This window comes from Phocoena phocoena, chromosome 2 (genome assembly GCF_963924675.1).
Source record: "Phocoena phocoena chromosome 2, mPhoPho1.1, whole genome shotgun sequence".
In the NCBI taxonomy this organism is placed as follows: Eukaryota; Metazoa; Chordata; class Mammalia; order Artiodactyla; family Phocoenidae; genus Phocoena; species Phocoena phocoena.
The window spans coordinates 84,039,487-84,066,029 of record NC_089220.1 but is presented as its reverse complement, the minus strand read 5'-3'; the positions used below and the strand labels follow the sequence as shown (position 1 = coordinate 84,066,029).

Genomic DNA, 26,543 nt, shown 5'->3' with positions numbered 1-26,543 from the left:
TGCAGACTCGGTTTCATAGAGGAGCTGCCAACCCGAATGCCTGGGATTAGATGGTCCTGTCTTTCTCTCACATCATTACATGTAGGATCCTACTGTTTCTTTGTTCTTCTGAAAGTTCCTCTTCCTTCCCAACTTATCATAGTTAAGAAAAATATTGTTGCATCTTTTTGCCCTGAATCCAGCCTCTTGAGCTGCTAGCTAATAAGGTAGAATATTTCATAATAAACAATATCGACACGGAAGCTTTTCAAAGGCCTGCTGTAGGAGAGTTGTGTTTACATGATGAGAAATTCTTCAGGCACCAGTCACTCCAGGAGGGCTGGGCAAAGCTGGGAGTCTTATTTGTAACACAAAACACCAAACTCCAGGCCAACCGGTTCAAAGTCAGAACTGGCCTTCGAGGCTAAAACCTAGCAGTGGGCTTTGCCCAGGGCAGGCTTAGGAGCTAACCATAGTAATAACTAGTTAATCAGGACAGACACACTTGGCCAGCATTCTTAGGCCAGCTGGGTTTTGGTTCATGGCCACTCTGGAAGATCTCAGGCTACTTACCCGTACCCCCTACACTTTGAATGAGAGTAGTTCAGAGCCCCTGGGGGCTAACCAAGGATAGAATTTTAGAGCTGCCCCCAGCAGACCTGAAACCAGCCTTGTTGTACACCTCAAGAATTCATACTGGACTCACCTGGGCCCATTGTGGACCCATGTCCATCCCTGGAGTTCCTGTCAGGTTGGCATTGTCCTGGGCTGGTGTCACAATTTACCTCCCTCTCAGGAGTGGATAAACAAGAGGTTTGGACCTTATATTGAGTGCCTGGTTTTTGTTAGGTACTTCACATGGGTTATTTTCTTTAATCCTCACAACAGCCCTATGTGTATGGGATACTTTCCACACTTCGTAGTTGAAGAACCTAAGGCTGAGTGAGATCCAGTAATTTGCCCAAGGTCACGCTAGTAGTATGCGGAAGATTCAAAATTTGAAAACACATGTTAGACTCCAGAGCCTTCTTTCTTTCCGTGAACCATGCTACTTCCTAGCTTAGAATAGTTGAAAGAAGCTCAACATCCCTGGTTTTTTGCTTTTTTATTTTTAAAAATAAATTTATTATTTATTTTTGGCTGTGTTGGGTCTTTGTTGCTGCACACAGGCTTTCTTTAGTTGGCGCAAGCGGGGGCTACTCTTCGTTGTGGTGTACGGGCTCCTCATTTCTGTGGCATCTCTTGTTGCAGAGCACGGGCTCTAGGTGCTGGGGCTTCAGTAGTTGTGGCTCATGGGCCCTAGAGCACAGGCTCAGTAGTTGTGGCGCATGAGCTTAGTTGCTCCACGGCCTGTGGGATCTTCCTGGACCAGGACTCGAACCCATGTCCCCTGCATTGGCAGGCGGATTCTTAACCACTGCGCCACCAGGGAAGTCCCCTGTTTTTCTAGATATAATTGACATATAACATATTAGTTTCAGGTATACAACATAATGATTCGATATGTTTGATATATATATTGTGAAATGATGAACATAATAAGTCTAAGTAAATTACACCCATCACTGTACATAGTTAAAATTTGTTTTTTCTTGTGATAAGAACTTTTAAGATCTACTCTCTTAGTAACTTTCAAATAAACAGTACAGTATTAAGTGTAGTTGCCATGCTGTATATTACATCCCTATGGCTTATTTATTTTATAACTGGGAGTCTGTACATTTTGACATTTTGCTCCCCCCACCCTCCCCCAACTGCCTGCCTCTAGCAACCACCAATCTGTTCTCTGTATCTATGAGTCGTTTCTTGTTTGTTTGTTTTTTAGATTCCACATGTAAATAAGCTCATATGATATTTGTCTTTCTCTGTCTGACTCATTTCACTCAGCATAATGCCCTCAAGGTCCATCCATATTGTCTAATGGAAAGATTTCCTTTTTTATAGCTGAATGAGTATATCTATCTATCTATCTGTGTGTGTATGTGTGTGTGTGTATATGTATATGTATAATCTCACATCTTCTTTATCCATCAGTAGACACTTAGGTTGTTTCCATGTCTTGGCTACTGTAAAATAATGCTGCATTGAACATGGGGGTGCATTATATTTTCAAGTTAGTGTTTTCATTTCTTTTGGATAAATACCCAGAAGTGGAATTGCTGGATCATTTGGTAGTTCTGTTTTTTATTTTAAAATATTTATTTATTTATTTAGGCCATGCCGTGTGGCTTGTGGGATCTTAGTTCCATGACCAGGGATCCATCCAGGCCTTTGGCAGTGAAGGTTCAGAGTTTTAACCACTGGACTGTCAGGGAATTCCCAGTAGTTCTATTTTTAATTTTTTGAGGAATCTGTATACAGTTTTTCATAGTGGCTGCACTAATAGTGCACGTGAGTTCCCTGTTCTCCACATCCTTACCAACACTTATTCTTGTCTTTTTGGTAAGGTAGTATCTTGTTGTGATTTTGATTTGCATTTGCCTGATGGATAGTGATGTTGAGCACCTTTTCATGTACTTGTTGGCCATCTGTATATCTTCTTTGGAAAAATGTCTGTTCAGATCCTCTGCCCATTTATTAATCAGATTGGGTTTTTTGTTGTTTGTAGGTTGTTTTTGGGTTTTTTTGTTTGTTTGTTTGCTATTGAATTGTATGAGTTCTTTATATATTTTGGATATTAACCCCTTATCAGATATATGATTTGCAAATATTTACTCCCATTCCATAGTTGCCTTTTCATTTTGTTGATGGTTTCCTTTGCTGTGCAGAAGCTTTTTAGTTTGATGTAGTCCCACTTGTTTATTTTTTGCATTTGTTGCTTTTGCTCTCAAATCCAAAAAAAAAAAAAAATCATTACCAGGACCAATGTTAAGGAGCTTACTCCCTATGTTTTCTTTTTGGAGTTTTATAATTTCAGGTCTTACATTCAAGTCTTTAATCCATTTTGAGCTAATTTTTGTGTATGGGTAAGATAGCAATCCAGTTTCATTCTTTTGCATGTGGCAAAATGCAAAATGGGGAATGCAATTTCCCCAACACCATTTTTTATTTTTTAAAATTTTATTGGGGAAAATTTTTTTATTGGAGTATAGCTGATTTACAATGTTGTGTTTGTTTCAGGTGTACAGCAGAGTGATTCAGTTATACATATACATATATTCATTCTTTTTCAGATTCTTTACCCATGTAGGTTATTACAGAATACTGAGTAGAGTTCCCTGTGCTATACAGTAGGTTCTTGTTGGTTATCTGTTTTATATACAGCAGTGTGTGTATGTTAATCCCAAGCTCCTAATTTATCCCTCCCCTCCCTGCAACACCATTTATTGAAGAGACTGTTCTTTTCCCATTGCATATTCTTGGCTTCTTTGTCCTTTCCCCATTACATAGTCTTGGCTCCTTTGTTGTAAATTAATTGACTGTATATGTGGGTTTATTTCTGGGCTGTTCTGTTCCATTGATCAAGGTGTCTGTTTCTATGCCAATACCATACAGTTTTGATTACTGTAACTTTGTAAATAGTTTGAAACCAGGACATCTGATGCCTCTAGCTTTGTTCTTCTTTCTCAAGATTGCTTTGCCTTTTTGGGGTCTTTTGTGGGTCCATACAAATTTTAGGATTTTTTTTTTTTCCTGTGAAAATGCCATTGGAATTTTGATAGGGATTGCATTGAATCCATAGATTGCTTTGGGTAGTAAAGACATTTAAACAATATTAATTCTTCCACACCATGAGCATGGAATATCTTTCCTCTTATTTGGTCTTCTTCAACTTCTTTAATCATTGTCTTTTTGTTTTCAGTGTACAGATCTTTCACCTCCTTAGCTAAATTTATTTTTAGGTATTTTATTCTTTTTGATGAAATTGTAAATGGGATTGTTTTCTTAATTTCTCTTTCTGATCATCCATTGTTAGTGCCTAGAAATGCAAGAGACTTTTGTGTATTGATTTTGTATCCTGCCACTTTACTGAATTCTTTTATTCTAACAGTTTTTTTGGTGGACTCTTTAGGGTTTTCTATATATATAATATGTCATCTGCAAATAATGACAGTTTTACATCTTCCTTTTTGATTTGGATGCCTTTTATTTCTTTTCCTTGCCTAATTGCTCTGGCTAGGACTTCCAGTACTATGGTGAATGAAAGAGGGTAGAGTAGGCATCCTTGTCTTGTTCCTGATTCTTAGAGGCAAAGCTTTCAGCTTTTCACCATGGAGCATGATATTAGCTGTGGACTTGTCATATATGGCCTTTATTAAGTTGAAGTATATTCCCTCTATACCCACTTTGTTGAGTTTTTATAAATGGATGTTGAATTTTGTCAAATGCCTTTCTGCATCTCTTGAGATGATCATAAGATGTTTATCTTTCATTTTGTTAATATAGTGTTTCACATTAATTGATTTGTGGATGTTGAACTATCCTTGCATCCCTAGAATAAATCCCACTTGATCATTATGTATGATCCTTTAAGTACATATTATTGTTTAATTCTGTTTGCTAATATTTTGTTGACAATTTTTGCATCAGTGTTCATCATGGGTGTTGGCCTATAATTTTCTTTTCTTGTGGCATCCTTGTCTGGTTTTGGTATCAGGGCAATAATGCTGGCCTTGCAAAGATAGTTTGGAAATGTGTCCTCCTCTTCTATTCTTTGCAAGAGTGAGAAGGATTAGTATTAATTCTTCTTTATTTTTTTTTTAACTTTTAAAAATTTATTTAAACAAATTTTTAAAAAATTTTAGGCTGTGTTTGGTCTTCATTGCTGTGCGCGGGCTTTCTTTAGTTGTGGTGAGTGGGGGCTACTCTTCATTGCAGTGTGCGGGCTTCTCATTGAGGTAGCTTCTCTTGTGGAACATGGGCTCTAGGCACACAGGCTTCAGTAGTTGTGGCATACGGGCTCAGTAGTTGTGGCTTGCGGGCTCTAGAGTGCAGGCTCAGTAGTTGTGGTGCACGGGCTTAGCTGCTGTGCGGCATGTGGCATCTTCCTGGACCAGAGATTGAATCCATGTCCCCTGCATTGGCAGGCGGATTCTTAACCACTGCGTCACCAGAGAAGTCCCTAATTCTTCTTTAAATGTTTGGTAGAATTCACCAGTGAAGCTGTCTGGTCCTGAACTTTTGTTTATTAGGAGATATTTATTTACTGATTCAACCTCCTTACTGGCAATTGGTCTGTTCAGATTTTATGTTTCTTCATTATTCAGTCTTGGTAGGTTGTATGTTTCTGTGAATTTATCCATTTCTTCTAGGTTGTCCAATTTTTTGGCATATAATTGTTCAGAGTAGTCTCATGATCCTTTGTATTTCTATGATATCAATTATAATGGCTCATCTTTCATTTCTGATTTTATTTATTTGAGTCCTCTCTTTTTTCTTGGGGAGTCTAGCTAAAAGTTCATCTGTCTTATCTTTTCAAAAAAAAAGATCTTGCTTTCATTGATCTTTCTTTGAACCATTGGTTGTTTGGTAGCATGTTGTTTAATCTCCACATATTTGAATTTTCCAGTTCCCTTCTTGTAATTGATTTCTAGTTTCATGCCATTGTGGTCAGAAAAGATGCTCGATATGATTTCAGTCTTCTTAAATTTATTGACTTGTTTTGTGGCCTAATATATGATCTGTCCTGCAGAATGTTCCATGTGTGCTTAAGAACAATGTGTATTCTGTTGCTTTTTTTTTCTTTTAATTAATTTATTTTATTTATTTATTTTTGACTGCATTGGGTCTTTGTTGCTGTGTGCAGGCTTCCTCTAGTTGCGGCGAGTGGGGGCTACTCTGTTGCGGTGTGTGGGCTTCTCATTGCAGTGACTTCTCTTGTTGCACAGCACGGGCTCTAGGCATGCAGGTTTCAGTAGTTGTAGCATGCAGGCTCAGTAGTTTTGGCTCACGTGCTCTAGAGTGCAGGCTCAGTAGTTGTGGCGCATGGGCTTATTTGCTCCGTGGCATGTGGGATCTTCCTGGACCAGGGTTCAATCCTGTGTCCCCTGCATTGACAGGTAGATTCTTAACCACCGTGCCACCAGGGAAGCCCCTATTCTGTTGCTTTTAGGTGGAGTGTTATATATATGTCTGTTAAGTCCATCTGAACTAATGTGTTATTTAAGGCCGATGTTTCCTTATTGATATGCTGTCTGGATGATCTATCCATTGACAAAAGAGGGGTATTAAAATCCTCTACTATCATTGTATTGCTGTCTATGCTTCCCTTTAGGTCTGTTAATATTTGCTTTATATATTTCGGTGCTACTGTGTTGCGTGCATAAATATTTACAAATGTTATATCCTCTTGATGGGTTGACTCCTTTATCATTATGTAATGACCTTCTTTGTCTCTTATTACAGTCTTTGTTTTAAAGCCTATTTTGTCTGATATAAGTATAGCTGCCCCAGCTTTTTTTGGTTTTCATTTGCATAAAATATCTTTTCCATCCCTTCACTTTCAGTCTGTGTGTGTCCTTACGTCTGAAGTGAGTCTCTTTTTTTTTTTTTGCGGTACACAGGCCTCTCACCATTGTGGCCTCTCCTGCTGCGGAGCACAGGCTCCGGACGTGCAGGCTCAGCGGCCATGGCTCACAGGCCCAGCCGCTCCGTGGCATGTGGGATCCTCCCGGACCAGGGCACGAACCCGCATCCCCTGCATCGGCAGGCGGACTCCCAACCACTGTACCACCAGGGAAGCCCTTGAAGTGAGTCTCTTGTAGACAGCATATAGAGGGGTCTTGGGGTTTGTTTGTTTGTTTTTGGCTGCATCAGATCTTAGTTGTGGCATGCAGGATCTTCATTGAGGCATGGGGAATCTTTCGTTGCAGCGTGCAGCCTTTTTGTTGTGGTGCGTGGGCTTCTCTGTAGTTGTGGCATGTGGATTTTCTCTTCTCTAGTTGTGGCGTGCAGGCTCCAGGGCAGGTGGGCTCTGTAGTTGTGGCATGCGGTTCCAGAGAGTGTGGGCTCTGTAGTGTGTGGCATGCAGGCTTTGGTTGAGGCGCGTAAGCTCAGTAGTTGTGGCACTCGGGCTTAGTTGCCCGGCAGCATGTGAGATCTTAGTTCCCTGACCAGGGATTGAACCTGCGTCCCCTGCATTGTAAGGCAGATTCTTTACCACTGGACCACCTGGGAAGTCCCAGCCACTCTGTCTTTTTTTTTTTTTTTTTGTGATACCCGGGCCTCTCACTGTTGTGGCCTCTCCCGCCTCAGAGCACAGGCTCTAGACACGCAGGCCCAGCGGCCATGGCTCACAGGCCCAGCTGCTCCACGGCATGTAGGATCCTCCCAGACCGGGGCACGAACCTGTGTCCCCTGCACCGGCAGGCAGACTCTCAACCACTGCGCCACCAGGGAAGCCCGGCAGGCAGATTCTTAACCACTGCGCCACCAGGGAAATCCCTCATGTTTTTCTTTTTAATTAATTTTTATTGGAGTATAGTTGCTTTACAATGTTGTGTTAGTTTCTTGCTGAACAGCAAAGCTAATCAGTCATACATATACATATATCCACTCTCTTTTAGATTTCCTTCCCATTTAGGTCACCACAGAGCATTGAGTAGAGTTCCCTGTGCTACACAGTAGGTTCTCACTAGTTATTTGTTTTATACGTAGTAGTGTATATATGTCAGTCTCAATCTCCCAATTTATTCCACCCTTCCTTTCCTCACTTGGTAACCATAAGTTTATTCCCTACATCTGTGACTCTATTTCTGCTTTGCAAATAAATTAATCTCTACCATTTTTCTAGATTCCACATACAAGTGATATTATATGATATTTGTTTTTCTCTTTCTGACTTACTTCAGTATATACAACAATCTCTAGGTCCATCCACATCTCTGCAAATGGCACTATTTCATTCCTTTTATGGCTGAGTAATATTCCATTGTGTATATGTACCACATGTTCTTTAGCCGTTCCTCTGTCGATGTACATTTAGGTTGTTTGTGTGTCCTGGCTATTGTAAATAGTGCTGCAATGAACATTGGGGTACATGCATCCTTTCGAATTATGGTTTTCTCTGGATATATGCCTAGGAGTGGGATTGCTGGGTCATATGGTAGCTCTATTTTTAGTTTTTTAAGGAGCCTCCATATTGTTCTCCATAGTGGTTGTACCAATTTACATTCTCACCAACAGTGTAGGAGGGTTCCCTTTTCTCCACACCCTCTGCAGCATTTATTGTTTGTAGATTTTTTTATGATGGCCATTTTGACCAATGTGAGGTGATACCTCATTGTAGTTTTGATTTGCATTTCTGTAATAACTAGTGATGCTGAGCATTTTTTCATGTGTTTGTTGGCTATCTGTATGTCTTCTTTGGAGAAATGTCTATTTAGTTCTTCTGCCTGTTTTTTGATTGGGTCTTTTGTTTTTTTGATATTGAGCTGCATGAGCTGTTTGTGTATTTTGGAGATTAATCCCTTGTCAGTTGCTTCATTTGCAAATATTTTCTCCCATTCTGAGGGTTTTCTTTTCATTTTGTTTATTGTTTCCTTTGCTGTGCACATTTTTCTTGTTATTAACCATTTATATTCTATGAATTGTTTCTTCATGTTCTTTCTGTTTTCTTGTAGTTTGTCTTTTTCTTGCTTGTCTTTTTCTGCATGATTTCTTTGCATAGTGAAGACTGTGTTGTGTGTCATATTTCATGCACATACTTCTCTCTGTTATTATATCCCTCATCTTTTAATTTTGTCTATGATTTTTTACTTAGAGAAATTAAAATTTTTTCATTTGTAAATCCATTCATTTTGTATAAGTATGCATGTGTGTGTGCATGCATGTGTGATTCCTTCCCTTGTTTTAATGCTTAGGAATTTCTTCCCCATCCTAAAAGCAGATTAAAAGTCCCATCATTTTCTTTCTTTACCATCATTTTCTTTAGGTTCTTTTAGTTTCTTTTTTTGTATTTAGTTTTTTTATCTATCTGGAATTATTTTGGTATATGGTTTGAGATGAAGAGCTAAAACCTTTTTCTTTTCACTCAGTGTATTGGATTTTAGTAATACTTTTTACTATACATTGAATTTTTACATTTATTACTATTTGTTTCTTGGCCATGCTTATATGTTCCATTAATCTTGCCTTTGTGCTTTACAATAAACTTTGATTAGGTCACAGAGAACTTTGAGGTTCAAGTTCTTTGGGCTTGGAGACCCCAAATGCCTCCTCAGTCATTCATCCTGGTTCATTACTTTTGAACTCAGAAGGCTCTCCACATCTCGCCCTGCTCATATGCACTGTGGGGCTTTCCCTTCTAATTGTTCTACTCTCTGTTTTATGAATTACACATACCTTATGAATCACGTTAACTTTCTTGTACTTTCAGTATCATACCTGAGTTAACTTTAATCTTTTTCTCCTCTTCTCAGCCCAGTTTGCATTTCTTTGCCTTCATGTATGCTCTCATTCCCTAGCATTTCTTCACCCCAAGTTTGTGTGTTAAAACTTGTTGGTATGTTCTTCTATTACTTTTCTTTGGTTGAATTTTTTTTTTAATTAACCAAAATATTCTTTGACAAAAACATTATTTTTATTCCCATGTTTTATTGCAACCATGTCTCACCTTTTTCATGTCTTTTTCTCTTCTCAGTACTTATTCCTCAGTAAAGGAAAACATATTTCTTCTCTAAGCTTGTCTGGGGCTTGAAGAGAAGTTGGGCTGTTCCACATCCTCTGTCTTGAATACCCTTTCTGGCCCTGCTTGGAGAACTGTTACTCACCTTTCAGATCCAGCTCAGATATTGCCTCCTCTGTGAGGCCCTCAGGGCTAAAATTAGCCATTCTTTTCTCTTTGTTTCCATTCTTAGGGCCCTCTCTTACAGGCATCTTACAGCCTCAGTGTAATTCATTGTTTTCATAGCCATCTTCCTTGCTAAGCAGTGTCCTTCCTCTTCAGTGTCAGGGAAATTCCTGATTTTCCTCTGTATCCCCAGCTCCAGCTCAGCCCCTCCATATCCTAGCTGCTCCATGAGTGGACCTGGGAGGTAGGGTAGATTCGGTGCTGTACTGAAGGGCTGTAGGAGAGCTCCCCTCTTACCCTTAGACATTCCTCTCTAAAAATGAATACCAGCCTGACCTTGACTTTCTGGCCTCACCTCTCCCCCTACTCATGAGACTGGTAAATTTTTCCAATAGGTTCTTGAAACACAGAATGTTCAACCCCTTACACCTTTAAAGGGTGATTTGGAAATGGAGGCCCAGTCAGGCCTTGAGGGAATAGGGGTCCAGGATACATCAAGTTGATTGGGGCAGTTGTGTTTGGTTGTAGATGTTGGGAGTGTGGGAGGCTGGAGGGGTGGGGGTAAGATGGGGGTCCACCCAGACAGGGAGTGAGGTGACCTAGGTCCAGTTGTACTATTGCTTCACATAAAGTTTGTTGAGACAGTTAAAGACATATGTCAAAGGAACACATTCTGGAAAGAGAATTGATAAGGAAGCAAATTAATATATGTAGAGTATTTCCCATTATTATATAATTAGTTTTTTGTTTGAACAGTTTTGTTTTCCTGTTTAAGTAAAAAAAAAAACAATCTTCTGATATAGAACATATAAAATGAATTATAAAACACAAAACAAGGGCTTCCCTGGTGGCGCAGTGGTTGAGAGTCCGCCTGCCGATGCAGGGGACCATGGGTTCGTGCCCCGGTCCGGGAAGATCCCACGTGCCACGGAGCGGCTGGGCCTGTGAGCCATCATGGCTGCTGAGCCTGCCTGTCCGGAGCCTGTGTTCCGCAGCAGGAGAGGCCACAACAGTGAGAGGCCTGCATACAACAACAACAAAAAAAACCCCACAAAACAATATTTAATATCATTCCTTTAGAATAAAAATCTGTAAAGTATTCTTTAAAAAAAGAAAAGAAAATGAAGAATGTACTACTACCCCACACCCCCATGCTTCTTTTATTTTTCTTTCGTGCTATTCCTTCTTAGCTCCTCTCTCCCTTTTACTGTCCCTCTTAGATTTACAAAAAAGAACATGTAACTCTTTAATAAGAGCCCCATGATATAAAAGAAACCATCTTCCACAAAATCCTCCAGTATCAGTAGTGCACGCCTGCTAATCCTGGTCCTGAGGAAGCTCATTCCGAGGGCGGTGTTACAAATTGAGGCAATATACACCCTCTTCTCCCTTCCTCTTCCTCTCAACCAGTTCAGAGAAAGGGCCTGGGATCAGAGAGAGAGAGGTGGGGGTGGAGAGGCAGAAACAAGACCCCAAAGACCCCAGATCATTTGTTGGAATGATCAAGGGGGAAGGTTTAGAAGGACACCCACCATCCAGTTAACACTGGAACCTTGGAGAGAGGGCTGGGGAAATGGGGAAAGAACATTAGCTTTTTAGCTCTCTCTTTGTATATTTTTTGTATTGTTTTACTTCTTGAAAAAACAAATAAAGGACCCTTAAATATAAAGAATATATAATAAAGGCTTGGTTTAAAATAAAAAGAAATAAAGCCCTGGGCATAATGGAGAAAGGAAAAGAAAGAGTAAAAGGGAGAAAAGATGAATGATAAGGTGCCTAAAGAGTAAAGATGGGGCTTCCCTGGTGGCGCAGTGGTTGAGAGTCCACCTGCCGATGCAGGGGACCATGGGTTTGTGCCCCGGTCCGGGAAGATCCCGCATGCCGCGGAGCGGCTGGGCCCGTGAGCCATGGCCGCTGAGCCTGCGCGTCCGGAGCCTGTGCTCCGCAACGGGAGAGGCCACAACAGTGAGAGGCCCGCGTACCGCAAAAAAAAAAAAAAAAAAAAAAAGAGTAAAGATAACATTCCAGGGCTTCCCTGGTGGCGCAGTGGTTGAGAATCCGCCTGCCAATGCAGGGGACACGGGTTCGAGCCCTGGTCTGGGAAGATCCCACATGCCGCGGAGCAACTAAGCCCGTGTGCCACAACTACTGAGCCTGTGCGTCTGGAGCCTGTGCTCCGCAACGGGAGAGGCTGCGACAATGAGAGGCCCGCAAACCGTGATGAAGAGTGGCCCCCGCTCACCGCAACTAGAGAAAGCCCTCGCACAGAAACGAAGACCCAACACAGCCAAATAAATAAATAAATAAAATAAATTTATAAAAAAAAAGATAACATTCCAAGTGTGAGACTATATATAAAACTATCACCTCCCCTTCCCTTATTATTTCTTAATAGTGAAAAAAGCTAGATTTTGTTATTGTTGTCATTTCTTTTTTTTTTTTTTTTTTTTTTTTTTTTGTTGTTGTCATTTCTTTTTAATGGTGAAGACCTGAGTTGGGGTGGGAGGTGAACATAGGCGGGCAGTTGGGAAGGTTGGGGAGCAGGGAAGCACATCTACACCCTCTCTGCTCAAAGCCTGTCCTGGGAGTGGTTCCTGCTTCCTCAGGCTCAGCCAGGAGAGCTAGATGGGCTTGGTTGCCCTGCCAGGTGAAGGTGTGTTTCTAGGCGTGGCCCAGCAGGTGGCAGCACACCCCAGAGGCCCTGGGCTAGGTGGCTCCTGGCCCTCCTTAGCTCTGGAGGTGGGAGTAGAGTTAGGCACCTGCCCGCAGGCCCTCCCCAGGGGGTGCTGGCTGCTTGCCTCCGAAGCCCCTTATTTAGCACACTTTGGATAGAAGTGTTTATTGGTTCCCTCTGGGAAGCCTGGGAAGCCAGTCTTCTTAGTTACTGGTAGAGGTTCTGGTCTAGAGGCTCCTCCTCCCAGGAGGTTTGAGCAGTAGGTAAGGTGTGCAGGCAGAACTGAGAGCAAGGCCTCAGGAAGCAGAGGGTAGCTTCTGGGATTTTGTGCTCTGCCTTCCCTTATGTGTGTGGAATAAGGGAATCTTGGTGGCTATGTTTGCTTATTTTTGCTAATTTTTACTAATATAAGAAATAAAACATTTTCTTTTTAATACAGAGAGGTGCAAAGATAAAAACTAAAAAAGGACCATAGCCTTGCCACCAGGATAACCCCTGTTATCAATAAAAAAGATAATAAAGTAAGACATGTTTAAGGTTTGAAAATTTGAACTACAGAAAAGTATAAAATGAGAAGTAAATGTTTCCTTCCCCTCCACTTTCAGCTTCTTTCCAAAGGAAACCACAAGTTTACGATTGCTTTGAGGAAAGAAGAGAAAACAAGGGCTGTGCACATGCCCAAGTGTCTCTAACTATTTACATTTCTTTTATTTTCTTATTTTCAACCCCAAAATGATCATTGTATATACTAAGCCTTGTTTTTTTCATGCACCATACCTTGAAGATATCTCTTTCTTTTTCTTAAGTTGAGGTATATAATTGGCACATTTTGTACAACATAATGCTTTGCTATTTGTTACCATACATTGTTATATTTTTTTTTCTTGTGATGAGGACTTGAAGATCTTTCTAGAAAGCACATACAGACTTCAGTCTATGGTAATTTTTTTAATGGGTCTCCGTTGTTGGAGATTTTGGTTGGCTCCACTTTGGGGCTAATATAAACTATGTTTTAGTGGACATCCTTGCATATTTATTTTGGCATGCTTCTACAAGTCCAAATTCCAGAGTAAGTCAAAGGGAAAGTACATTAAAAAATTTTTTTTTTATGTTACAAGACAGCAATCTTTTATTGAAACAGTTTTGTCTAAAACTATGCATGGAGAGATTAATCTCTTGTTCATAAATTAGGATAAGTCTAACATCACTATTCCAAACCAGTATTATTTACAAAAAAGAACCTTTGCTTTATCGCCAGGTTCACAGGACTAAATTTTAAACCAACTTCAGTCTAGCTTTTAAAATCTTCCTGCCATCAAATGCCCAGCAAACCTTATTAGGGTAGGGGGCAGCCTTTTGATGGCAACATTCATCATTTACCAGGAATGCAGAACCACAACTGAGCAACAACAACAAAAGATTAAATCATTCCAAACAATTCCTATTTGCTCTCCAGAAGAACGCTTTGTCTAATTCTCCCCTTCTATACAGACAGGTGGGAGAGGAACCTCACAGAGAATCATAATGTTAATTAAATTAAACTCTTCAAAAAGTGAACAAGATCATTTAGTGTATATATGGATGAATTGCAGTCGATGACACTAGCAGATAATAAACTTAAACCCAGATTAACACACACCCCAACAGCTGACCAGCTCAAATAGTTACTTCTCATTTAATCTGGATCACCTGTGCAATTTTTAATTCTCTAGTTAAATATATTGCCAAAACCTTTCAAAGCATATAGGGGGCAGGCTTCTTAGAAATTCAAACAAATATTAAATAATAAAAATTGCTGGCTTATTACACAGTTTCTGACAGACTCCAATATGCTGGGTGACAGAAAGTAATTCTATCTCTCTGCTAGTAAAAAGGTAAATCTTGTATGTACATAGAAAGACAATATTACAAGACTATAGTGTTACCTACCAAAACAAGAATATCTAGAATGTAATTTTCAGTAAACACTTGGGATGAAGGGCAATCAAAATATAAGAGAAAGCAAAATCCACATAAATTAATTCTTAATTTGAGACATCAATAAAATGTATACATAAATTGATAAATACTGTCTCCACAGGTCACTAATTCCAAGGACTAGTTAGTAGTTAGTTTCTAACTAAATTATTACAGGACATTCTGGTGTATTCTGTCTTCTTGTGATCAGTTTGTTCTGGCAAGACTCCAGCAAGCACTTGCCCTTGGAAACAGCTCAGCAGGAGAAGGCTCGGAGGCAATCACTTCATTTATTAACTAGCCACAAAATAAGTCCCAAGATTACAATAATCACTGACAGGACAAGCACCAGGATACAGATCTTCTTGCGAGATTTTTTCTGATAGTAAGCAGCTCGCTGTAACTGATCAGTGGCTCTTTCTACATGCACCTCTGAGCTTTCCACATTGGCTTCTATGCTGTCAACGAGATCACCTTGGTCATGGATCATCATTGCCAAATCTTTAAATATCTGATTGACATCCAAAATATCAGCCTTAAGCTGCTGAATTGCCGTTTCCCTCTCTTTAATAAGTTCCAAATCCTGTTCAGTGATGGCCACCTCATCCTCCTGGCTCTGCATCTGGTTCCACTCCTCATGGCTGTCACATGAGACGAGTTGCTCCTCTCTTTGCCTCTCCTCCACAGAAAGACGAGATCCAGCTCTTGCTCTGGCAATACTCTCCTTTTCCTTTTCAGATACCCTTCTCTGCACAGCCTGGAAATTGTTTAAGGCTGCAGAGAAGTCATTCATGAGACGTTCCTTCTGAAGTTTCTGCTGGTGCTGTTCTGAAGTAGATAAAGGAAGGGGCAAGGACCCTAATTCCTTCAGTAATTCATTTGTTTCCTTGGCAAGCTGATTTGTAGAGTGCTGTAACTGTTGCAGATTTTCCTGTAGCTTGCTTGAATCTTGCTTAGTTCTTAGTTGGCTCATCAAATTCTTTATGTGAGCAGCTTACAAAAACACAGATGTGTTAATAGCCTCTAAGTCTGTTAAGAAACAATAATTAAGCAAAATCTTCCAGGTGATTGCTGAGTGACTCTTCTCCTAAGTAGAAACTGAACAACTTAGTCCTTAGCAGCATGTACAAGTTATTTCTCTGGCTTGGCTGATCTGCTGGATGTTGCCGTTGCACGTCTGGATGATGCTGTTGAAGTCCCGGAGCGGGGTTCCCGAGGCCCCCGGGTTCCGGTACATATCTAAGGGACCGTAGGACATGACGAGGAGCCGAGACCAACCACATTTTAAATTTTGATGGCTATATTTCCCTCCAGGGCAAAAGGTTGCCCTGGTTTACATTACATTACACCATGAGTGTGTGAGAGTGCCTGTTTCTGGGTGGCTATAGGGACATCTGCCCCCCTCCAGGAGCCCTCTGACATCCACAGTGGTAAGACTGGTGCTCAGCGGAAGCAGGCCCAGCCCCTCTGCTGCAGGGCAGTGGTCAGCTCCCTCCACGGCCTTTGCCCCCACTGCAGGTCTCCTCTGTGTTTGTGAGGTGACGGTTTCAGTGTAGCAGCCTTTCTTTTAGCGATGGAGAGCACTCCCTGGATTTCCCTTATCACTTTAACAATGTTTTCCTTTCCGTCCTGGGGTGAGAGAGTAAATAACCAAATCTTGACTCTTCCAGATAAAGAAGGCATATAGGCAGAAGGCCCTCTCCTGCCACCCAGACAAAAATCCGGATAATCCCAGAGCAGGTGAGCCTCTCCTAGGCATGGGGAGAAGGAGGCCAACCCACCTGGGTGTGGTGTGAGTGCCGTGGGAGGCCAACGCACACAGCCTGGCTTTGGGCGCTGGGCCCCAAGGCTGCACTTCGCATGTTAGGAGCATCTGGTCAATTGCTGATGCACTCACCCTTCCTTGCTAGTCCATCATCTGCTGATGTCTGCTTTTCTAGCAGCCTGTGGCTTCTTTGAGGTGCTCTCTGGAGGGAGTACACCATCATCAAGTCTAACTTTACTTTTCTCCTCTCTCTTTTTTGATCCCTATGTTTAGCTGAACTCTTCCATCAGCTTTCTCAGGCCTTGGAGGTACTGACCGATGCTGCCGCCAGGGTAAGCTCATCCTTCTCTATCTAAATTACTCCACATTTATAGACCACTGTGTGCTTCATCCTCTATACTTGGCCATGCATCACAGTCCTTGCTGTCCTAGCCTGGAGACCCTGTCACCAGACTGCCTCCTGATGGCTCTAGGGCTAGCGGCAGGGCCGGGGAGGTGGCTGGGCTCTGTGTGTGTTCCCTGGCTGACTGCTCCTCTGTGTTCCTTTCTTCTGCCAGGCTGCATATGACAAGGTCAGGAAAGCCAAAAAGCAGGCAGCAGAGAGGACCCAGAAACTTGATGAGAGAAGGAAGAAAGTGAAGCTTGGTAGGTGACATCGTGGTGCTGGTAGCCTGCAGTTTCCCTGGACCGCTTTCCTGCAGCTCCCCCACCTTTCCTCCTGCAGCTTCAGTTCCAGCAACTCAGAGCTTGGCGGCCCCGGCTCTGGGCAGAACCCTGTTCTCAGGGGTGGCTCCTAAAGGACAGTCATAGGAATAATAACAGTGACTAGGTGTGCTATTAGCTAAGCGCTGTGACAGATGTTTTAGTGCCTCCTTTAATTATTACAACTATCCAAGGAGCTGGGTGTTATGAAACCCACTTTTTATAGACAAAAGAGGCTAAGGCACCAAAAGGATAAGAACTTGCTGGAGCCAGGATTTGAACCCACACAGCATGAGTACAGTCAGCGTTCTTTTTGGCCATGCCGTCCTGGTTCTTTTTCATTCGTCCCAGCTCTGCACAGAGCTTTCACTCTGTGAAATCCTCTCAGAAGAATCCAAAGAGATCCAGGCGTTTGTCTTTTAAGAAACAGCTTTATTGACATATATTTTGTATATCATATCGTCCATCCATTTCAAGTGAACAATTCAGTGATTTTTAGTAAATTTACCAAATGGTGCAACTATGACTCTAAATCAATTTTAGAACATTTTCATCACCCCCATAAGATTGGTCCAAGCATGCTTTACTCGATTTTTCTCCCCTTCCTCTTGCCTGCTTCACATCCATATATTTATTATGTACATATACCATCCCAGTACATCCATCAAAAACAAACAAACCTGAAGAGTTTAGGTAAGTAAAGTGAACAGAAAACAAAGTGGTGTGTCCCAGACCTGAAAGAAGCATTTGTCACAGCAGCTGGCCTGGGACAGGTCCACAAGCAGGTTTCTCTTGGAAGGTGGGAAGGCTCCAGGACCTGGGGTGATGTCCTTGCATGGTGGCTGCCATCCCTGTAGGAGCCGTTGTAGCCGGGTCCACAGTGAGGCTTGGTAAATGTGAGTTGAGGGGGGAGGTTGAAGATTCCACTGTGAGACTTCCCTGGTGGTGCGGTGGTTAAGAATCCGTCTGCCAATGCAGGGGACACGGGTTCAATCCCTAGTGCACATGCCGTGGAGCAACAAAGCCCGTGCGTCACAACTACTGAGCCTGCGCTCTAGAGCCCGCAAGCCACAACTACTGAAGCCCACACGCCTAGAGCCCGTGCTTCGCAACATGAGAAGCCACCGCAATGAGAAGCCCGCGCACTGCAACGAAGAGTAGCCCCTGTTCGCCACAACTAGAGAAAGCCTGCGTGCAGCAATGAAGACCCAATGCAGCCAAAAAAAAAAAGAAGATTCTGTGGGAACTCAAGCTCAGTGGTGGGAAGAGCATCAAAGCCATGGCAAGGTCGCAGGTCAGGCTGTGGTGCCAAACCACAGGAACAGAGGCCAGGAGCTCCATCCACTGGCAGCCCTGACCCGTGGCGCTGGGCTGCTGACATAAGCACCCACCCACACCTTGTTCACTGTTTGGAGAACCCGCTTGGTCAGCGTGAGCTGCTTTAACTTTTTCAGACCCTGGCCACCGAGCTGGATCCTATTCTCTTCCTTGTTAGGACTTTTCTCAATGGAAATTAATTTGGGAGCACATGGGCATTGAGGGAGGGGCCAGAGTTACTGTATAGGTTCATGCTGTGTGAGACTTTGGGGAAGCAGCCAGAGCCTGGTAGGCTGGGGCCATGTAGAAACTGCTTAGACCAGACATTGGGTCATTCAACCCTTGTTCGTAGACCTGGAGGCCCGGGAGCGGCAGGCCCAGGCCCACGGCAGCGACGAGGAGGAGGAGGAGGAGAGCCGGAGCACCGGGACACTAGAGCAAGAGGTGAGTGTCCAGGCACTGCAGCCATCTGAGGGGGAGGAGGCTGGTGGAGCAAAGGGGTTGCTGTGGCTGGAGAGGGCATGCCATTTCCACTTTCTTCTGTGGGATCTGGGTGATCTGTCCCACCTGCAGGTTGCTGAGCCTAGCTTGCAGGTGGAATGTCCCAGGGACCTTTGCAAGGTGAGCCAACCTGGAACTGGATCTGCACAGAACTGTCACCCTCCCCAACTCCCACTCTGCAGATCAAACGCCTGCGAGAAGAGGGTTCCCGGCAGCTGGAGGAGCAGCAGAGGGTGATCCAGGAGCAGATACGCCAGGAACGGGAACAGAGGTTGAGAGGTGAGAGTCCATCCCCCAAACCTGCCTCCCACTCTGAAGCAGCTCTTGATGCCCAGAGTGGCCACAGTGGCTGCTCAGGGAAGTTGTTCTGGAAGCTTCCACTTGCTGGAACCCCCTGGGCACCCCACTTGGACACATGCCACCTGTCTCTTCTTACCAGTTCTCTGAGGCCTATTGGATTTTCACTCTACCTGCGATCTCCTGGCCCCATTTATCTTGGTCCCAAGCAGAGCTGGCTCTATTTTGGAGCAGATCACCAGGGCGGGGCGGGGAAGGCTCTGGGGTACTTTGTTTCAGTAGAATTGTGTGGTCTATACCTCTACCTTCTGCCCCCCGTAGGTGTTCATAGCCCTTCGTTGGCAGAGTGCTGACCATGGCCTTCAGCAGGCAGCTGGGCAGCTGTCCCAAGGTGACAGCTCCTCAGGGTTGGGGTGGGATTGCCTCTACTTGCCCTACCAGGCTCCACAGCAGGGCGGGGCAAATACTGCCCTTGGTCAGGAGTGATCTTTTCTAGGTCCTTTGGCCCTGGGCTGTGTCTCCTTTGGGAAAGAGAACCTCTGATTCCATCATATTCTACGTTGCTAATTTTCCTAAATTTTCTAGGAATGGCAGAAAATCCTGAAAGCAGAGGAACCCCCAAGCTAAAGGTGAGCCCTGCGGATCTACGGGCCACCTCACACCATCTCCTCTCAGCAGAACAGATGCTTCCATGGGCACAGGTGCTTCTGGCGGGGACGCTGGATCTCTGGGAGCCACACCACTACCCACATCCCATCCTTCCATCTTCCCACTGCCTGGGCATCAGGATGGCCTCTCAGAGCTGGCCGTGAAAGGCTGCAGGGCAGCCCTCCCTGAGGCCCTCGAAGGAGAGCATCTTATAGGGCTGGAAGCGTAGCTGTGGATGAGCAGGCCACCTGCCTGTTTTCAAGGGGAATGCATTTTGGGGGGTGCTCCTTAGATTACCAGTACTTTGAAGGGGGGTGTCTGCTCAGACTGTAAAGCTCACGTGCAGGGTCTGGTTCTGTTGAGAAGTCAGTGTTTAATGGTGACACCCACTGCTATCTTTTCAGCTCAAGTGGAAGAGCAAGTCACAAGGCCGCTATTCCAGAGATGTCCTCCTGCGGCTTTTTCAAAAGGTCTGCCCTGCTGACTTCCCCCTAACCCATCATCTCAGGCCCCACCTCAGCCCAAACCCCAGGATCTCCAGGCCTAACCTTCCTTCCCATCTCTACCTGCCTTTTTTTCTGTGTCATAGACCTTCTCCCCAGGCCACAGCCTTCCAGTCACTCATGTTGCCATGTGCCCCTTCCCTTGCCATCCTTAGAAGCAAAGGGCTTGGCTGCATTTGTGGGGCAAGAGGAGGCTATTGTCTGGCACCAAAGCCCCATCCTCTTAACCTCCTTCAGTTGCTGAGGCAGCTGTGCGTCTCTGCTGGTCTAAATTCCCACGTCTACCAAGCTCTCCTTTGCTGTCCTCTGCATTCCCGAGGGGCGGGGGAACCTTTCTTTCCCATCTCTGATATCCCCTTTCTGGTTGAACCTAGCAATGAGAGGTTATACCCCGGCTAAAAATGGCCTAGTGGCCTCTGGGTGGCTCAGGCTTGTCTCTGGTGTGAGCTGGGCCATCCTGAAGGCTGAGCCACGCTTACCGGTTCCCCCTTATCTTCACAGTACGGAGAGGTGCTCAACCTGGTACTGTCCAGTAAGAAGGCAGGCACCGCCGTGGTGGAGTTTGCAACCATCAAGGCTGCGGTGAGTGCTATGTGGGGCTTTGGGGGCTACCGACAGCCCTGCCTTTCCAGGGGAGGAATCCAGTTCTGTAGGCCCTCTGAGCTTAGGTGTCCACACTCCCAGGGGATCTCTGGGCCAGCTCAGAGCCAAGATTTCCCAGAGCCCCTCCAGCTCCCAGGAGTAGAGGCACAGCGAGTGAAGGGATGGACAGGAGAATATTCCGGGGATGGCTTTAATTCCTGCTGCCTGGCTCCACACCCCCCACCTTCCCCTGGAAGCCAGCACGCCTCCAGGTTGGAGCCCTCGCACTGCCTTCTCCCCTTTCCCCACTCCCCAGTCAGAAAGCTCACATGGCACACAAGGAGGGTCAGAGCTTCAGCACACCATTGTATGAAGTTTGCTGTGCTTTGCTTGGAGGATGAGAGCGCTGGTTCTGGTTCTTTCTGTGGGGGTAGCGAGAGCTACTTTGTAGCCGACTGGAGTGATGGGACCAGGACCGGATGCTGTATGTGACAGGAGCTGGCTGTCCAGAATGAAGTGGGCCTAGTCGATAACCCTCTGAAGATTTCCTGGTTGGAGGGACGGCCCCAGAGCACAATGGGCCCTAACCACCCAGGACTGTCCCAGGTAAGGAGCCAGGCCTCACGCAGCTGGGCCTGCTCAGGCTTCGGGGCGCCTCTTCCTGTTTGGGCTCTTCTCAGGGCCCTTTCCTCGCAAATCCCAGTCATCAGGAATTGGCAGGTCTGCCAATCCAAGCAGGAGGACTGTGATTCCTTGCTGATCCCCTTTCCTCTCTGAGTGCCAGCGGGGCCCACCCTATGCAGACCTCTTAGACCTTATTTTCCATGTTCTGGTCCCCTTTGGGGTCTCTCATCATCACCCAAAGGCATTGTCCTGGCCTGCGGGTCGCTTGGTTGCAGTGTGAAGCATTTGGCGCTGAGATGACCTGGTGCTTCAGGGAAGGGGCCGGTGATGAGGGTGGCTGCTTCCTTCCCCAGCTTCCTTCCAGGTGTGTCCATGGCTGTCCCAGATGGGCACCTAATGTCAAGAGGCAATATCTCCTCTTTAGAAATAACACTGGCTACCCTGCCGACACTGAGGTGCTGCCTGGTGCCCGACTTGTGGTAAAGCATGCACTTGAGCTGACACGCCCAACACCGGCTCTTAGTCCTCACGGCTCCACGAAGGCTTATGTTCCGCTCTACGGGTCAGCAAGGGCTCCACTCCCATTGCCTCAGGCACCCCGCCACCACGCCCCTCACCTGGCCGTGAGGATGGGGAGCTCTCTAGAGTGTGTCCCAGACCCTGGACAGAGGAGGCAAAGGACCTGGTCTGAGCTTGACTTGGGATCCTTCTTTAGAGACTGTTTCCCCACAGTTAAGGCCCAGCATTTCAGAGCCCCAGACGGCACTCCATAGGCTGTGTTACAAAGAGCTCTCTTTATCACCATCCCACGGGGGCTTTCAGTTCAGCACAGCCACACAAGAGGAGGGAAGGGGGAGGCCACAGGTTTGGGTTGTGGAGGTGCTGTGTGTCCAGGCTTCCCTTCCCCCTCTGCCACACCTGGAAAGGCCTGGGGTGTCAGAAGCTCATGCGGCCAACTGGGCTCTGCTCCAAGTCTTCTGGCCAGGCCTCAGGGTGGGGTCGTAGCCCCGTTGTCAGAGGTTTTGAGCAAAGCAAAGTTCCTCAGTCCTGGTGAGGATTCTGGAGACCAGCTTGCCTCTTCATTGTAACAGCTCTGAGCTTCATGTCTGTCCCTGATCCAGTGCTCCCTCCCATATTCTCATGGGCGCAGGAAGGAGGAAAACCTGCCACTGTTTTTTGTTGCATTTCCCAAGGGTCCCTTCACTAATAACTCCGGGAATCCCCAGAGCCCCCTTTCGCAAGCTGTCTGTGCCTGGCGTTCTCCAGAGCCCCCTTTCGCAAGCTGTCTGTGCCTGGCGTTCCCCAGAGCCTCCCTCCTTGGGCACCAGGGAGTGCTCGTGCTCCGGGCAGCTCTACTGGCACTTTGAGTGTCTCATGCCCCCTTTTCTGCTAGTGATTTGTTTGGCGCTTTTCCAGAGTTACACTGTGTATCTCTACCTGCCTCACTCTTCCTACTCTGTCAGCCCCTCCCTTCCCTTGCAGGCCCCATATGCTTCCCCCTTCCCCCCACCAGGCCCCAGGCCATGGTCTAGGCCTGTGCTGCCCAGTAGAACTTTCTCCAGTGATGTTAACGTTCACTCTGCACTGTCCAGTGTGGTAGCCGTTAGTCATATGTGGCTGTCGAGCACCTGAAACGTGGCTAGTGTGACTGAGGGCTGAATTTTTAATTGTATTTAATTTCAGTTAAACAGCCACGTGCAGCTAGTGGCTACCATACTGTACAAGGTCATGCCTGTTTCATCCCTCTCCCCTTAGGTCTCCCACTTTCCTCTCCAGCCTGGATTGGACCACTTTTGCCCAGACCTGTCCTGTAACCTCATTCTGTTGACAGTGGCTTCAGAGGGAGCTGGTGCAGGGCACCCATCTGTCGTGCCCAGTCTGCACGTCCTCCGCTCCTGGACTCACCCCTTATGCTTCCCTCCCTCTCTGCTGGCCTCTGCCTGGTCCCTGTGGTTGCAGGTGTGGCCTTCCTTTCCCAGCCTAGCTAGCTGCCTTCAGGGCTCCTGCCAGCAGGTGCCCCCTCACATTTCCAGCTTGCCTCTGTACCTCTGTCCCTCCACTCTGGGGTGACTCAGAGAACTGTTCAGGACCCAGAGGGAAGGCAGGGACCTGGATTCCTATCCCTACCTTAATCCACGACTGTCCCCTCCTTCTCTGGGTCCCCAGGCTTCTGGCTCTTTCACCCACCTCTGGCCACCCTCCCCCCATTCAGAAGCTGGGCTCACTGGGAAATTGCTCCCTCAGCATCTGTAGAACTTCCTCAAGAAGTGAAATCCCTAGGTCAATTTTGAAGGAGAAGAAGGGATCGCTGAGGTCTGGAGCAGGTGTCCTCTGGAAGGGGGGCGTGTCCGAAAGGTCCTCGTCGGAGTATTGGTAGAGGGCGTCCGCCAGGGAGAGCGCGGAGGGCAGGGTGGCAGAGTAGGTTGCAGTGTAGGTGGACGGGGACTCCAGGATGTTGGGGCAGCTGGAGCTTTCTCGGTAGAGGCGCGGGGGTTTGGGCGGGGCCAGCAGGGTGGCCCGGGGCTGCTCGTCCCCCCACAGTGGCAGGCGCCGGCCATCTGGCCTCCCTCGCAGCTCCCGGACGACCTCCCGGTTGCTGTACTCCTCGTGGTCCCCTCCAGCCGTGCTGGCCTGGCTGAGCACGCTGCCCTGTCGCCGCAGTCTCCGCGGCCGCCGCAGGCTCAGCCGCTTGAAGAAGGAGGCGCTGCGGAAGGAGCCTTTCCGCCAGATCTCCATGGGGCCCCAGGGAGCCAGCAGACAAGCCTGGTACCTCAGAAGCCCGGTTCAAGGGCAGCTGGGGGCCATCTGGTCCCGCTGGAGCAGTGAACGGCGAGAATCAGGGAGGCAGCCTTCGCTGGCAGAAGCAGAGGCCTCCGGGTTTCTGCTCAGCAGGGACCTGCGTACGCGTGTCCAGGAGAGCCGAAAAAGCTGAGCGTTCCTGGCGACGGGAGTTTCCCAGAGGGACAGGAGTGGCCTGGTTACTTGATAGGGCAGTGGAAAAACCCCAGGAGGAAGAAACAGCACTCCACTCCGTGGAGCCCGAGTGAGGGCAGCTGCTGCGCGACCCGGGGTGGCTCCTGGCCCTGCGGGTGCTGGCCTCTCTGCCGCTGGCTCCCAGACTGAGTGGCTTGGCTGTTTGTGCCAGTGTGTGGCGGTGGAGACGTGTTGTTGTCTTCGGCTGACTCAGTCAGGTGGGAGGCTGGTCTCGTGCTCTGAGGTAATTGCAGCTTCCGCAGGCAGGGATTGGGGCAGTGGCAACTCCCCGGGGCACCAGGGAGCCTAACATTCCTCTGGGGACCGTCTGGGGCAGCCCTGCTTTGTGTGTCACCACGCTGCCACCTCTTCCTCCACAGCCCAACGCCCTGCGCCCTTGCGGGCAGGCCTGGCCCCCCAGTCCCCGTGGGTGTGGGGTGAGGAGCTCCGGGAGGTGGGAGCTAATTGAAAGGCAGGCGTGTGGAACGACTGCTGGGGAAGGAAGAGGCCTGCCACTGGTGTGTGACTGGCCCTCATTAGCAGAGCCTGCAGGGATGGGGGGAAGGAAGGAGGCAGAGGGTGTGTTAACGGGGAGCGGCCCTGTGCCTATAAAGGGCTGGCTCCTCCCAGGGCCAGGCTCGGGGCGTGCCGAGGGTGACTTCAAGTTTTCTCAGCAGAGCAGCATTACCTTGGGCGGGGGGAGAATTGCCCTCCCCTTGGCCTGACAGCAAGCCTGGCTGCTCCCATTTCCTCAGCCTTCCTGGATTTTCCCAGATAGCCTCAGGGCAGGAAAGGACATTTGAGAGCCAGTGTCCTGCCTTCCTGTGGGGCTGCCTGGGCCTCATTTGGGGTCCTGCCTCTGGGGAAGGGGCTGGGTCAAGTCTAGGAGGTGGGCCTGGCTGGGAGGGCAATTCTCCTAGGAACTGCGGAGGCCTGGGAGGAGGCGTGGGGCTGTCGGGAAGGGCAGGGGGATCTGGGCTGGGTAACACTTCCTGGTTCTGTACACCCCTGACTCCAAACCAGTTGGCCAGGGCCTGGCATCTTAACCCCAGCCACTCCCTTCTAATTCCCCGGGTCACTGACCACCAAACTTTTTTCCTGGCCTGTTCCACGAAGGTGCATCAGCTTGGGGTACTGCGAAGCAGGCCTCAGCAGCTCTACTGTGCAGCCCCCCTGGCCTGGCTCCCTTCTGTGCCAACTCTGGTGGGCTTCAGACTTCTTCATGCAGCTTCAGCTGCTCAGAGGGAGGAAATGATTTAAGTGCCACTGCAGACCTTATCAGGGCATGGCGTTGGCGGCTCAGGGCTCTCCTGTAGAGCTGCCTCTCCACCCCACAGCCTTGGCCCACTGAGGTGGTCATTTATTATTTTGATTATGAAAATATTGCACCGTTCAGTCCCCCTCACTGTGCGGGCAAGATCATAAAAGAAAAAGCCACGGGCCCTGCCCTCCAGGAGCCCTAGTGTGTATTTTTAGGAGGCAAGCTGGCCTCATGCTTGTTTCTCTCTCCTTCTAGGGTGGGGCTGAGTGAGGCTGTGTGTCGGGTAGGGCTCCCTGTGCATCCTCAGCAGGAGCCAGACCACAGGGAGGGTGGGCAGCTGGGAGGGGTCAGTGCTCTCACCTCCACCTGGCAGAGTGGAGTGTATTTCTGTGCTTCTGACAACCCCCCTTCACTGGTAACTTGTGAGAAGCAGAAGCCATGGGGTGGAGGAAATGAAGGGATGAGGGCCTGGCTAGAGCATGAGGAAGTGATTCACCTGAGCTGACTGTAGATGTGAAGGGCCTGGGAAAGGGGAGGTGGGGTGGGGTGACAGCTGCTTGAGATGGGCTGAAGGGGAGCCAGCTGAGAAGCTGGCCTGGGGCCAAAGGCCTGCTTGCTCTGAAGGAACATGGGAGAGTTGGGATTGCAGGATGTTCCAGGGTCCTTCCCCTCCTGGGCATCCTCCCTCCTTGACTCTTGGCGGCGGCTCTCCCTAGGCCCTGTCCTCCGAGTCTGGAATCCATGGGGCTGTGCCCCGCCGCCCTGACGCCTCCGTGTCCTCCCTCTGTCCCCCCAGGGCTCCGTGCGGTCCGAGAGGGACTATGAGAGCCTCGTCATGATGCGTATGCGCCAGGCAGCTGAGAGGCAGCAGCTGATCGCCCAGATGCAGCAGGAGGACCAGGCTGGGCAGCCCACGTAGCCTCCTGCCTCCAGCCCTCCCATCCCACAGCCCTTTTCTTAAATGTCACCAATAAACTTTTTTTTTTTTTTTTAGAGTCTACCTCTATTGCATACATAGGTGTAGGGTGTGG

The 26,543-nt window shown here is 47.1% G+C and overlaps 3 protein-coding genes across 3 annotated transcripts in view; 1 reads left to right on the top strand and 2 right to left on the bottom strand.

Annotated features, from left to right (window-relative positions):
* DNAJC17 (DnaJ heat shock protein family (Hsp40) member C17) overlaps nt 1–26,431 on the top strand; it is a 39,743-nt gene extending 13,312 nt beyond the window's left edge. The window contains exons 2-11 of the mRNA XM_065871981.1: nt 16,010–16,079; nt 16,378–16,436; nt 16,662–16,749; nt 18,476–18,567; nt 18,807–18,903; nt 19,507–19,550; nt 19,974–20,039; nt 20,574–20,654; nt 21,150–21,260; nt 26,309–26,431. Coding sequence (XP_065728053.1) covers nt 16,010–16,079; nt 16,378–16,436; nt 16,662–16,749; nt 18,476–18,567; nt 18,807–18,903; nt 19,507–19,550; nt 19,974–20,039; nt 20,574–20,654; nt 21,150–21,260; nt 26,309–26,431 — 831 coding nt within the window. The remainder of the gene's footprint in view (nt 1–16,009; nt 16,080–16,377; nt 16,437–16,661; nt 16,750–18,475; nt 18,568–18,806; nt 18,904–19,506; nt 19,551–19,973; nt 20,040–20,573; nt 20,655–21,149; nt 21,261–26,308) is intronic.
* LOC136119141 (syntaxin-12-like) lies at nt 14,626–15,597 on the bottom strand. The gene is made up of 2 exons (XM_065872569.1): nt 15,468–15,597; nt 14,626–15,332 (listed from the first exon to the last, which is right to left on the bottom strand). Exons 1-2 carry the CDS (start codon nt 15,595–15,597, stop codon nt 14,626–14,628), a joined length of 837 nt encoding a protein of 278 aa, XP_065728641.1.
* On the bottom strand, nt 23,487–24,014 carry C2H15orf62 (chromosome 2 C15orf62 homolog). Its single transcript, XM_065872951.1, has one exon. It carries the CDS (start codon nt 24,012–24,014, stop codon nt 23,487–23,489), a length of 528 nt encoding a protein of 175 aa, XP_065729023.1.
* Nucleotides 26,432–26,543: the final 112 nt, after the last annotated feature.

Excerpts from the sequence above, each read along its gene's own strand:
- LOC136119141 (XM_065872569.1), bottom strand. The coding sequence starts at position 15,597 with ATGTCCTACGGTCCCTTAGATATGTACCGGAACCCGGGGGCCTCGGGA. Across the intron at positions 15,333-15,467 it reads CCAAGCCAGAGAAATAACTT|CTGCTCACATAAAGAATTTG; the intron begins GTACATGCTGCT and ends TGTTTTTGTAAG.
- C2H15orf62 (XM_065872951.1), bottom strand. The coding sequence starts at position 24,014 with ATGGAGATCTGGCGGAAAGGCTCCTTCCGCAGCGCCTCCTTCTTCAAG.